Source organism: Carassius gibelio, chromosome A18 (genome assembly GCF_023724105.1).
Source record: "Carassius gibelio isolate Cgi1373 ecotype wild population from Czech Republic chromosome A18, carGib1.2-hapl.c, whole genome shotgun sequence".
NCBI lineage: Eukaryota > Metazoa > Chordata > Actinopteri > Cypriniformes > Cyprinidae > Carassius > Carassius gibelio.
The window spans coordinates 2,587,354-2,599,756 of NC_068388.1; the positions used below are offsets into that span (position 1 = coordinate 2,587,354).

General features: G+C 37.5%; 1 protein-coding gene across 2 annotated transcripts in view; it reads right to left on the reverse strand.

Moving 5' to 3' along the window:
* Positions 1–9,697, reverse strand: part of LOC127934356 (F-BAR and double SH3 domains protein 2) — a 74,805-nt gene extending 65,108 nt beyond the window's left edge. The window contains exons 1-2 of one of the 2 annotated variants that reach the window (XM_052531681.1): positions 9,423–9,697; positions 6,019–6,116 (exon numbers count right to left, since the gene is read on the reverse strand). In XM_052531681.1, the coding sequence (XP_052387641.1) occupies positions 6,019–6,116; positions 9,423–9,671 (347 nt within the window). In that variant the 5' untranslated portion in view covers positions 9,672–9,697. The remainder of the gene's footprint in view (positions 1–6,018; positions 6,117–9,422) is intronic. The other variant, XM_052531682.1, reaches the window with a different exon arrangement.
* Positions 9,698–12,403: the final 2,706 nt, after the last annotated feature.

Here is a 12,403-nt window from a genome sequence, read left to right on the forward strand (position 1 = left end):
AGACCGAACTGAATTGTTCACACTACGTATCATTTACGGTCTACATGTGGCGCAGGTTGAGGCTGAGCAGATGCGTTTCGGTGTTTGAGAACGCTGTTGAAAGAATGAAAAGGCTTTTCATGAAATACCTCTCTGATCAAATTAGCCTTGAGATTCGGGAGGCAGGCTCAATTTCATTAAAGCCTTTGAGAGATGTGGGCTTGTGTGTGTGACGATGGTTGTAAGAAAAGCTCATTCATTAAAGAATGATGGAGAGCAGGATTTCTGTGCATTTGGAAGACAAAGTTAATGCTCAGGTCAGATCTGACTCAGAAAACCTTGGGAGAACTCAACATAACAAGAGCAAACATCAGCCTTTCAACGACCAAATTCTAATGTCACAATCTAGCTATTTTTACTGGAATTCAAAGGAAAAATTGTTCCTATATCAGAAAGTGCAAAAGAGAAACAGATCCAGTCAGAATTAGGGCTGAGAATCATATTGGTCAATATTGTAAGCACGATTATTTAATATGATTATAAGTGGGCCACATGACCAAAACTTTATACGATTGAAAGATTCATTTAAATATAGTGACATATATCAAATATATGTTTTCTGTAAATGAGGTTGCTGACATCTACATTTTAGATGCCAGTAAGGGTTACTTAAAGTCTTCAAACATGATTGAAAAATAATTCTAAGAAAAAAGATACAAATGAAACAAAGAGTGATTTGCGTTTTTATGCAAGTCTAAAGTATTCAGTAAAAAGCCTAGTACAGAAATGTTATAATCAAATGTAAAATAAGCAGTATAGTAAGAACTTATTAAAGCTACAAAAGTCCTTCAGTCAAGAGCAGCGAGGGATTTTCTCTTTGTCTTTTGTTGTTTGATTAATACGAAGCACACAGTCAGCAGCAGAAATATAGGCTTCTGTCACTTTAAGAGCTGCGCGGTGGATGCATTTTATTTTCTTCCTCACGTTTGCATTCACTTAAGACATAACCAGGAAGGGTTTCCGTGCATAATAATCTTCAAGCGCTGCATTTTGACATATTTTAACGAGTATCTGACTGCTTAGGCAAGTAACTTAAGCTAAAAGGTTTTTAAGGAGGATCGAAAGCGCACCGCTGGAAAGGGGGGCGGAACGGGGCACAGGGTTTCATAATCGTTGGAGTCTAAAAAGGGAACTGTATTTCTATTAATTGCACAGCTTTAACCAGAAGAGTCTTGATGGAACTCATTACGTCTCTCGTACACAAACAGGACAAGGCGGCTCCCTCAAAGCAACTATTTCTTCTCGTCTGCTTTGCTTTTTTCTTCTTTTTCATCTGCTCCATCTATCAGTTTCTGAAACAACAACTCTTTTCAACTCTTTAATATCACACAGGATTCCTCAGCTATTTCCCACAATCCCTCAGCTCCCTCCCATGTCTTCCTGACGGCAGTATCAGGACATCTCTGATATAGATAGTCGCTCAACTGCTGCCCTGGGCAAATAATTCGTCCCACACCATTTGTTCTGCAGATATGAATGATTCCTCAAGTTATGTGAAGAAGAGAGGCGTGCTGTTTTTTGGGCTGCACGATTAAGCAAAATAAAACCAAAATTGCGCTATTGCTTTGTACAATTTTCAGATCACAAAGATTAAGATGTATTTTAATAAATAAAACCGCTGTTTGTTTAAGAGTGACGCACTTCACTGTGTTCTTTTACACACGAGCCGCTCATGATCCAGTGTTTTCATACATACATTTGAAAATGCAACACGCACTAAACATCTTCTTGAGAAGCAATTATAAATTGGCTGTGGTAAACAAAAGATAAGCTTTAAAGCCTCCCAGTGGTTTTTCTTTCAAAATAAAAGCATGATGGTTTAACATTTGAAAATGAAGATATTAGAACAGCCATAGAAAATTCAATAAAGTCAAACTACAATACTGTATGATAAATTTCTGTAATATTTTTTTTTTTAGAGAATATGCCGATATACAATAAATAGAATCATGATTATTATTGTTAATGCTATTATTATTATTATTATTATTTGGTCATATTTATGTATATAAAAATCACAACAATTTGTTTTGGCCCAACGGTGCAGCCTTACAAACAATCACAGCAAACCTGGAGCTTTTTGCCTTTATTTTTTTATATAGGAAATACATACATACATGCATGCATGCAATTAAATAATTCTTATTACAGAGAGGGGGAAAAAAATAAAGAAACTCCCTTCCTTTTTCTTTTCTAAACAATCAGACCTTGATTTTTGCCCATAAGGCAAACAATTCTAGACTTATACTTATAGACTTATAGGTGATGGGGATCATGGATCACGCTAATCAGGGAACCGGCTTTACTGATGAGATGCACATTATCATATCGTTTGATATATTGTCCAGCCCTAATTCATGCTTTAACTAGTAAAGAAGATGAGATGATTGGTTCATGTGCCACTTGAAATGAGGCGCTACAGCGATCTCTCACCACACATTAAAGAACCACATAATGGTTTAAATTTCTTTAAAAAAAGACAACTTTGAAAGCTGACACTTTGTTTCATACCAAAAGTAACCTGCTCTGTTTTGTCTGTCGGCAATGTCTTTTTCCCTGCATTAGAGCTCCATTGGTTGTTGAATGTAGCAACAGTGACTAAGGGGGCGGTCTATGCAAAGGTTGAACTGAAAAGGAAGGTCCCTAAATCAGTTAACACAGGTCAAGTAACACAAGTGCTGATGTCAGCATCTGCGCATTAACGACTAGGTGAGCAACAGGAGGAAAAGAACAACACCGACTACAGCAGAGCGCTTCATGTTTGGAGTTACTACTGACTCCAGCGTTCTGGTCTGGAAGAGTCAGCAACACTACCCAAAATACACCATGAACTCACCACTGCCAAATATATCTGACACAGTGCGAGTGTGACTGTGTTGGAGTTCTGGGGTAATAACACATCTGCTCACACAGCCTTCCTCTCGTCCTGGAGAGATTACGCTCAGAGGCGGTAAACAGGAAGATCAAACTCACAAGAGCCGCTCAATCAATGGGGCTCTTTGACTCCTGGCTGAGACGTCGATTTATCCCTCTAGACCACCTTGAGACTGTTTGCATACGTGTTTGTCAGCAACAGTCAGACGGAGAATCAAAGAACAGAGCACAGAGACCAGATCTATGAATGTATTTCACAATGAGAGAGCAAAAAGAAGCGAAGTCCGTAAAAGTAAAAGTCACTTTTAAAATCACTTAGTATAATATGACACCATGAGATTTCTTGTTGCAACAAAATCAGCTTTTGGCATCTGTAATAATCCAGAACTATGCTAAAGTACTGGGACTATTTTGCACAAACTATTTCCCAGTACCATAAATAAGTTTTTGCGAAAGGCCCTAAACAAACAGCTCAAATCTAAAGAACAAATCAATTATCAATACAAATTCAACTTGATAATCAACTTGAGTTCGATGCAAAATCTGCGTGGGGAAATCTTCCACCCTCAAGCGAAATTCCCAACTGTGCACATTCCTATTGAAATGACTCAATTTAAACCATGACCATTCAATTTGCAGAACACTGGTAAATGTTACTGTAAATTTAGTCTAATTTGACTAACTCTGTGTTTGATGAACTTTTAATCTCAATGAGATTTATATGAAAGTACACTCTACTCCTTTAAATTCATTGAAAAGTCAGCATTGAAAATTTAAGTCCGTTTCTGCCACAGAATAAAAAATAAAAAAAGGTAATTGCAACTATGTTTGTGGCAAACATCTGACTTTTTTCTCATAATTCCAAGTTTACATCTAGGGTTGGGAACCGTTAGAAAATTTCCTGTTTTTTCTAGTATTTTACCTTCAATGAATGTAGTGTTGCTGGACGGTAGTGAGTAATGTTGAGTAATGCTGGTCCATCAATCAGCATGTGCTTTAAAGGTGATGTTTTTTACACTATTAATAACATTTTGCTTTTTAAGAAGGAATAATCTGGTTGGCCAAATAGTCCCTTGAGGGCTGAGACACTTGTTCATTTCCCTAAATTAATGAACTATAAACTGATATACTTATAACCATGTATACACACTCAAAGCCCCTATTTTACAAATAATAATGCAGTCAGGAGATGTGACGCAATGAGTGGTTTCCACATTTTTAAACATTTAAAATGCATGAAAATAAATATTTTCTAATCCCTCTTGAAATGTTCTGTATACTAAATAATCTATCCCTCATACTTACATAACAATAACAGTCCATTTATTTAGTGGTCCAAGTTGAAGTCAGTATGTGTATTAATGACAATATGGGACAAATATAAAGTAATTCAGTGGTAGCAGGTGCTGTGTGCTGCTGGTACATGCACAATCAGACTGGCTAAAATGGCTAAAAATCATAACCAAATTATTAATAGTCATAATTATGTTATAAAAAAAATGAAAAATAAAAAAAGTGTTTCCAAAGGGGTTTTCACGCATTTAAACCTTCCCTTCCATCCTTGACTATTATTCAGGCAAAGAGTGATTCAAAATTAGATGAGACAAAGTTGACAGGCCTAAAATAAATAAATAAAATAAAACAGATCAATGTTTCAGTGGCAGTTGTTTCTGCACATTAAAAACGAGCATTTTCACGCCATAAATAACTACAAGCGTCACCTTTAAATACGGCGTCTAGCCTGATTAAGGTTATTGATGTAGTGCGTAGCATCATCGCTAGCAGAAGCCAGGGATCTGCACATTCAGCAGGATTCCAGATGGTTAGCTGATTCACTGCATGACTGACTTTCATGTCTCACTATTTTTTGTCTTTTTTTTCTGCCTGAAGTCGGGGACAGCAGAAACACCAGCTGAAGGTCTTTGGCTATGAGGCATAAAGCTATTAAAGGATAAGTGCACTTCCAAAATAAAAATTTCCTGATCATTTACTCACTCCCATGACATCCAGGATCTGTCTTCAGTCAAAAAGAAATGAGGGTTTTTGAGGAATACGTTCCAGGATTCTTTTCCATTTTTTCTTCTTTACTCTGGAAGTGAACTTATCCTTTAAAGTGTGCAGCGAGCGGTTCTCTGCAAGGATGCAAAGCTAGATGCTTGCAGAATTTACATGCAATAAAGTTTGTCCTTTCTCCAAGCAGAAGGTATGACATACAGATTACTGAATTTAAGAATCAGACCAAGAATCAGGCCTTCTATGTTGTAAATAAGGGCAAAGCTATACAGTATGACAGAGTGAAGCACCTGGAATACAAGTATATAAGTCATTTTTAAGTTGCAACATGTTTCAAATTATTAAAAATGTGACTTTATGGATATTTTGGAAAATACAGCAAGCAAACGTTTTTTTTTTATAATTTGCAATAAAAAAAAATCAAATGCAAATGGGAGAGGTGTTTAAAAGTAATTATTATTTTATTATCATAAACTAAATGACATTCTCACCCTTAAATTAGACTAGTCTTTTAGGCAGTCCGTCAACTAATCAGTTGTAAAAATATGCAGTTTAACCTATCCTGACTCTCTCTCTCTCAATCTCTTTTGGACACAAACTTCTTTTCACTCCATTACACAAACACACACCAAAATAGCCTCTAAAGCAGATTACTATTGCACTGCAATTTTCATCTTCAGCTCCCTTGTGAGGGTGTGCCACAGTCAAATATCTTCTTAAACATCCGTAAGCATGTACAAACACATACAAGCTCAAGATGTGCATAAATTCTGTCCAAACGCAGAGGTTTTAACACGACTCCCTCCCCCTGCTCTGAAGCAGCCCGCAATCCCTTTTAAGAGAAGACAAGGAGAGAAAAAACAGGGGAAAAAAGAGAAAAGCAGCACAGTTATGACTTCCAGCTGTGGGAACGACTGGCCTGTGAGCAGGAAGTCCGAAGGAAATGCCTTCGTCACATCCCGCTCCTGTGTTCGTTCTTCAAAAATGGGGAGAATTTTTACTCTTTTTTTTTCTTCTTCTGCGGCCTGTTTTATCCGTTTGTTTTTATAGATGCGTGTGTGTTTTAGGCAGTGTTTTAACTTAAAGCCTTACCTCATATCTTCTAATAAATCACATTCCGTCTGGTGTTTGAGATGCAGGCGGCCGAGCTGCTCCGTATGAGTGTTCTTCAGTTCCTGTGTCACTTTTACCTGAAAGCAGACGACATCATTAGAGGTGAGGAAGAGGATGGCACATGCAGGGTGCACAAACACACACAATGTCCCACGTTAGCTCATTATTGCGTTTCCAGCTCCAGTCAACTGTACAAGACACGATGACAAATTCACAGTCCTTCCAAACAACAAGAGCAGAATTCCCACTAATCAAACTTGAACAAAACAGACAGACACAGTTTTATGGTCGATTACTTCTATAAAAAAAATATCTGTGCATGTTAAAACTTTTTCCTGACCCAGTTTGATATGCTGTCAATCAAAACCTTGGCTCAACCAATGGCATGAGTTTGTGGGCGGGACAATCTGACCAGCAGTGCTCAGGAAACCTGTTTGAAAATGGTCATCATTTTTTTTGACACTCAATGCGTGAAAGTAACACGCTTCAGCTTTAAACTATTCTATGTTACACAATACAGCACTGCTCATCTTATAATTTAGACTATTAAATATGATTCTACAAAAGTCTAAACTATGAGATGAGCAAACCAAAAACCAAAGTAATTAATAATTAAAAACAGATTTGCATATTTCTGCAACCTTTTGAACCAAGGCTTCAAAATGTCTGAAATGTTTCCATGTTATGTTGACTGAATAAGATTAAATGATTTTATCAAAACAGTTCAGATGAGTTATGAGAATTTTTTTTTTGATATTTAGCATGATAGGAATTTTTTTCTGGCATGACATCCTAATATTCCACATCTAATGGGATCTAAATACATCAGAAACTATTGCATTACACAAAAATGTTAAAAAGCAATCTGTAGACTTTGTACCGTATCAACAACTGAGAATTCATGAACTTAATCAGCAAACTTAAAGCCACACCTTTAGAACATATCACAGTAATGAAAGAGCAACATCCTCACATACCAAATATTCTGTCCAAAAATACCTGTATTTTGTTGCACTTTTCATTTGTTGCACTCTTAATAAAAAAGGTATCAAAAGAGGGTTTTGCAGATTTTTTTTAAAAAGAAGCATATTATTTTCTTAATGTGAAGAACATTTTAATAATCTAAAGAATGCTTTTCCACTAAGATGAAATGGTATGTTTGTTAGAGGAACCATCAAAAAAATTGGCAGAGTGTAGTGCCATACCAGTAACCTGAAAGAAAACTGTTTTAGGTTTATCTACAGGAAGTTGCCAACAGTAATGCTTTGAGGTCAACAATAAAGACACAGGTGATGGTTTCGATTAAGACCTTTAACCACTCACATCCTGAGTTATGAGGAAGTGAAAGTCGTGGAATGATAAAGAACCCTTCCATACACTGATTAAGCTCATAAATAACTCCTTGCTGGAAAGACTATGTGGCGCAGCCATCCAAAACTCCATGAAATAATCTTGATTATAGGAAATATGGCATTGATAACAACACATTTATGAGTTAAAGGAATAGTTCACCCAAAAATGTACTCACCCTCAGGCCATTCAAGATGTAAACAAGTTTGTTTCTTCATGTAGCATCACTAATGGATCCTCTGCAGTGAATGGGTGCCGTCAGAATGAGAGTCCAAACATCTTATAAAAACATCTTAATAATGGATGATATTATCACACAGATATTTGCTGCACAAGATGTGAACTGATGGACTGGAGTGGTGTGGATTATTGTGATGTTTTTACCAGCTGTTTTGACTCTCATTCTGACGGCACCCATTCACTGCAGAGCGAGTGACGGAATGTCACATTTCTCCAAATCTGTCCTACATAATGGATGGCTTGAGGGTAAATTCTCAGTTTAGTATTTTCTTAAATGCTCTTAAAATACTTAAGATGAACACATTCTCCTCAGTGTCTGGGTTCAATAACAGGTACTGGAACCTGAACCAAATGTAATACAAAAGAAAGTTTAATACGCAGCTGCAAAAAAACAAAACAAAAAAACAACAGGACCAGACCAATGAGCCCGGGCAGGTTGACTAATATCTGGGGAGCAATTGTTAATTAACAGAAGTTCTCCACTTGCAGGTGAGGAGATAATTGGTTCTGTATCAACTCCCTAAAGGTTAAAGGCAAGGAGGATGGAGAATACTACAGAACGCCTGCATCCAACCCTACCAGCATCAGCAGGACACAGTGTTACAAGCTGCACCATAACACATGGTCTGACAGCCGGCTGCACGGCTCTCATCAACACTTTGAGCTGTACAGGTGAAGCATTATTACTCTGAGATGGAGGAAACATTCACAGCAGCATTTGCGTCAGGGGAAAACAACAGGGCATCAACAGACCAGCACATTTTCCAGGCATTTCCTCAGATCTTTGTTGTGGAAATATCCACACTGATGCCAGACACAGATCAAATCTGATTTTTGGTTTGAAAGACACATTTGATGACACATTTACAGTCTGTCCAGCACATGCACCTTTTAATCCCACATTTAACCTAGGATTTATACTGTAGCCTATCCTGTGTCCTGCATTTCTATAGAAAGAGCTAGACGTCATTTTATTGTGCATTCAAAAGGGAGGGAATATTATCAGCGCAAAGCAAACGCTTCTTTGTAAAATATTTGCATTTTAAAACATCGTTTAGCCAAAATAACAGGGCTATTGTGGGGTAAACGTGTGCTACATGCTATCTGCCTCCCTTCTCTCCACAAGACAAAGCAACTGCAACGAGTCAGACGTCACCTTTAAGGATTTTACACTCTGATGTAATGCTTTGAGGATTAAAATGCATAAATGTGTGCGGGATGATAGGAATACAACGGTTTCGCGAGGTAATTTCACATTCCTCCATGCAGCCTGTGGGACATGAGTTTGAAACCCAACACCTCTGCTGTCACCTCTGAGGGAGACAGTAAAACATCTTTGTGCAGGATATATGATTTTAAACGCATCTTCCCCTCGTGTGCATGACATCATGACACATGTGTAACACAATGTCAGACTTTAGGGTGAGAATAATGATTGGTGATCCGTCTATTTGACAAAAGCGTAGTGACTCGGTCCATTCGGAGTAAAAACACACAACACAAGACGACTCTCATGGCTGCAGGGTTTAACCGTTATCTGAGGGCAAATCAGCCTAAAACACTCATCTATCATCTCTAGAAAATGACCTGCTGAATCTCGGGATTATTTACAACCGCTGCCGCTTGAAAAACAACAAGAAAAACAGCACCGCTCGAGAAAACTCTTGATACATGGTTTCAAAACAAACCGCGGCTGGATACAAAGTTGCAACTTAGGGAAAATGTAACAAATCACATTTAAAAATAAAAATAAATAAATAAACACACGCGTTGTTCCAACGCTGGGTTCTTACCTTTCTTGGCGGAGGCTGCATGTTTGAACATTGGCACAAATGAAGTAATATCCCAAAGAAATGATTCCCACTGCGATCGGGAGAAATGATTGAGAAAACGGGATCAGACTGGGATTTGGATCCAAATTCAGACGGCCATGATGAAACAGGTCCAGTCGGGCAGACGCTTAACAAACACTGCAGATCAGGGGAGAAAGTAATGAAAGAGAGAAGAATATGCCTCCAAAGATGAGTCTCCAACCGTAACATCCAGCCCAACAGCGCCCCGGACCGGACACACCAATCCCCGCTGCACGAACTCTACTACGGGGATGGCTTAGTCATGAATATTAATTACGTAACGGGACGTTCGCTCACTTGGCGAACTTGATTGGCTAACGTTGGTGCGTGAGCAACGGTCATCGGGTCATTTGAATATTAATGAAGTTACGTGATTGGACAGTTCAAGAACGCACCAACAGCAAATAGAGCTCATTACTATTCATGAACTAGGCCTTTGTCATAGTAATGTTAGTACATTTCGCAATCCCATTGATTCTTTATCCAGTGGATGAAAATATAACACATTTTGATGTACTTCGGACAGAGTTACAAAATGAGTTATCGACTGTAGAATTCGGTAAAAACACATTTCAAATGCGTAAAATAATTAGACAAACCATTCTGGAATGTAGGCTATAACACATCTGACATATAAAGCCGCTAAATCTGCAGGTCTGAACATGAGGATACACCTTCAAAGATTTTTCTTTGAATATGTCAAGCTCTTGTGTATGTGCAATATAGATCGTATACAGTCAAATACATTTCACTGGATGTTACATAACAATAATCAGATCTAAGGATCTCAGAATGGATTCCAATACCATGATGAACCTCCTATTAATGTTTCACAGACAATGATCTTTTGACTTTTTTTCACAATATAAATCTGTCTGAACAGGCTACTTGTCACAAGGGAAGACATTAATGAAAGAACAGTCAAAACCACCATTCAGTCTTTTATTATGACTATTTTCTACAAGATAGAGTAATGAAAAATCTGAAACTTCAGTGGAAGTGTTATATAATGACTTTATATAATAAATTAGCTATATAATGAGCAAAATATGTGACAAACTATCTTATATTTGAGCTGCTTCTTTGCTAGATGCCCGTTCTTTATGAGGTGCATGTTGGGACACTTTTGAAGCATCTATTTGATTCTGTTGAAGTAGTTCACATGTATTCTTAATACTTGTCGACTGATCATCCTCATCCTCAATTCAGTCAAGTGTGCACAAACATCGTAGTACGTGCAGAGACTGACCACGTATAGCCCAGGTTCATAACTCTGCTTACTAAGGGTAAAAATTATTACAGTATTGTGAGGCAAGTACGATAGCAATTGGACTCTTTGACATTCTTTCTTACCTTTATAGTAACACAGTCACAGAGGAAAGATGACGGACCTCATACAAATCTGATAAAGCCTTTTGAAGCGTTTTGCTTTTGCACTGGAACTGTGCCAGTGTTGAGAATATTTTCTTGTATTTGGACTGCATGGTTTGTTAAGAAACCAAGCAATAGGTTTCATGCGTTAACATCTAAACTATGGTTTTATTCAAGTTCCCTGAACGAATGTGTTTCCGGTTTCTTTCAGGCTGTGTGTATTTCCTCTGCACTGTACTGTCGAGCAAGATGTTAATTATTGATAATTAGCATATGCCTTTCTCCTTTGCCAGACTCTGCAGGGTTCTCACCAAGGGCTCTATTCTGAAACGTTAAAATGCAAAGCATAGTGTTTTTTTTTTTTTTGTTCTTCTTTTTTCCCATCAGTATTATTGATTAAAAATAGATTACTGAACTTTAAAGGAATAGTTCACCCAAAAATGAAAATCAGCTGAAATGTACTCACATTCAGGCCATCCAAGATGAGTAGATGAGTTTGTTTCATCATCTGAATCAACATTGATTTAAACGTTTGCTGGAATGACTCGGCAGGTAAAGCCATCAGGAACTCTAAAATAATATTGCTTACAGGAAATATGGCACTGATAACAATAACTGTATGAGTTAAAGGAATAGTTTACCCAAAAATGAAAATTTGCTGAGAATGTACTGAGTTGTAGATGAGTTTGTTTATTCTTGGGAACATATCACTTGCTCACCAATGGATCCTCTGCAGTAAATGGGTGCCGTCAGAATAAGAGTCCAAACAGCTGAGAAAAAAAAACATCACAATAATCCACAAGCAATCCACAGCACTCCAGCCCATCAGATAATGTCTTCTGAAGCAAAAAGCAGCACGTTTGTAAGAAACAAGTCCATCAAGATGTTTTTTTACTTCACACTATTGCTTCTAGCGAAAATATTCATAATCCATAATATTGCTTTCTTTTCTGAATCAGGAGAGAAATCTGCACAGATCAAGCACTGTTTACAAGCCAAAACAGCTCTAAACAAAAATATGTGGGTGGATTTTGATGTGAGAGGACAACAGGAGATGGACTTTTTCACTGGAGGGTGAGCACATCTTCAGCACATTTTGATTTTTGGGGAATTATCTCTTTAAAGTGACTGTGTGAGGCTTCCAGAATGGCTGATACTGTGGCCTATGAGAGCAGGCTGAGGCATGTAAACACACCCACAGTGGATATACTGTATGCAGAATAAACAGGCTGTGTAGGTATGCAAACTGAAAGGAGGCACAACTGTTACGTTGCTGAAGGAACCACTGAAAGCATCTGTGTGAGTTGCTTTTTATTTTGCATGTGTAAAGGATGATTCTTTAACATCAGTATAAAATGCATTACCATTTTTCTTTATTGAGCTTGCACTATAAAAAGATTGTTAATGAAAAAAAAAAAAAAATCTAAATCAATCCAAAGAGAGATAAAGTAAATTATGCATTCATAACATTTATAATCTGTTTAACAAATGGTCAGGATGTCTAATAGGTTTGTTCAAATCACATCAAATGTCATTAGATGTAGATATGA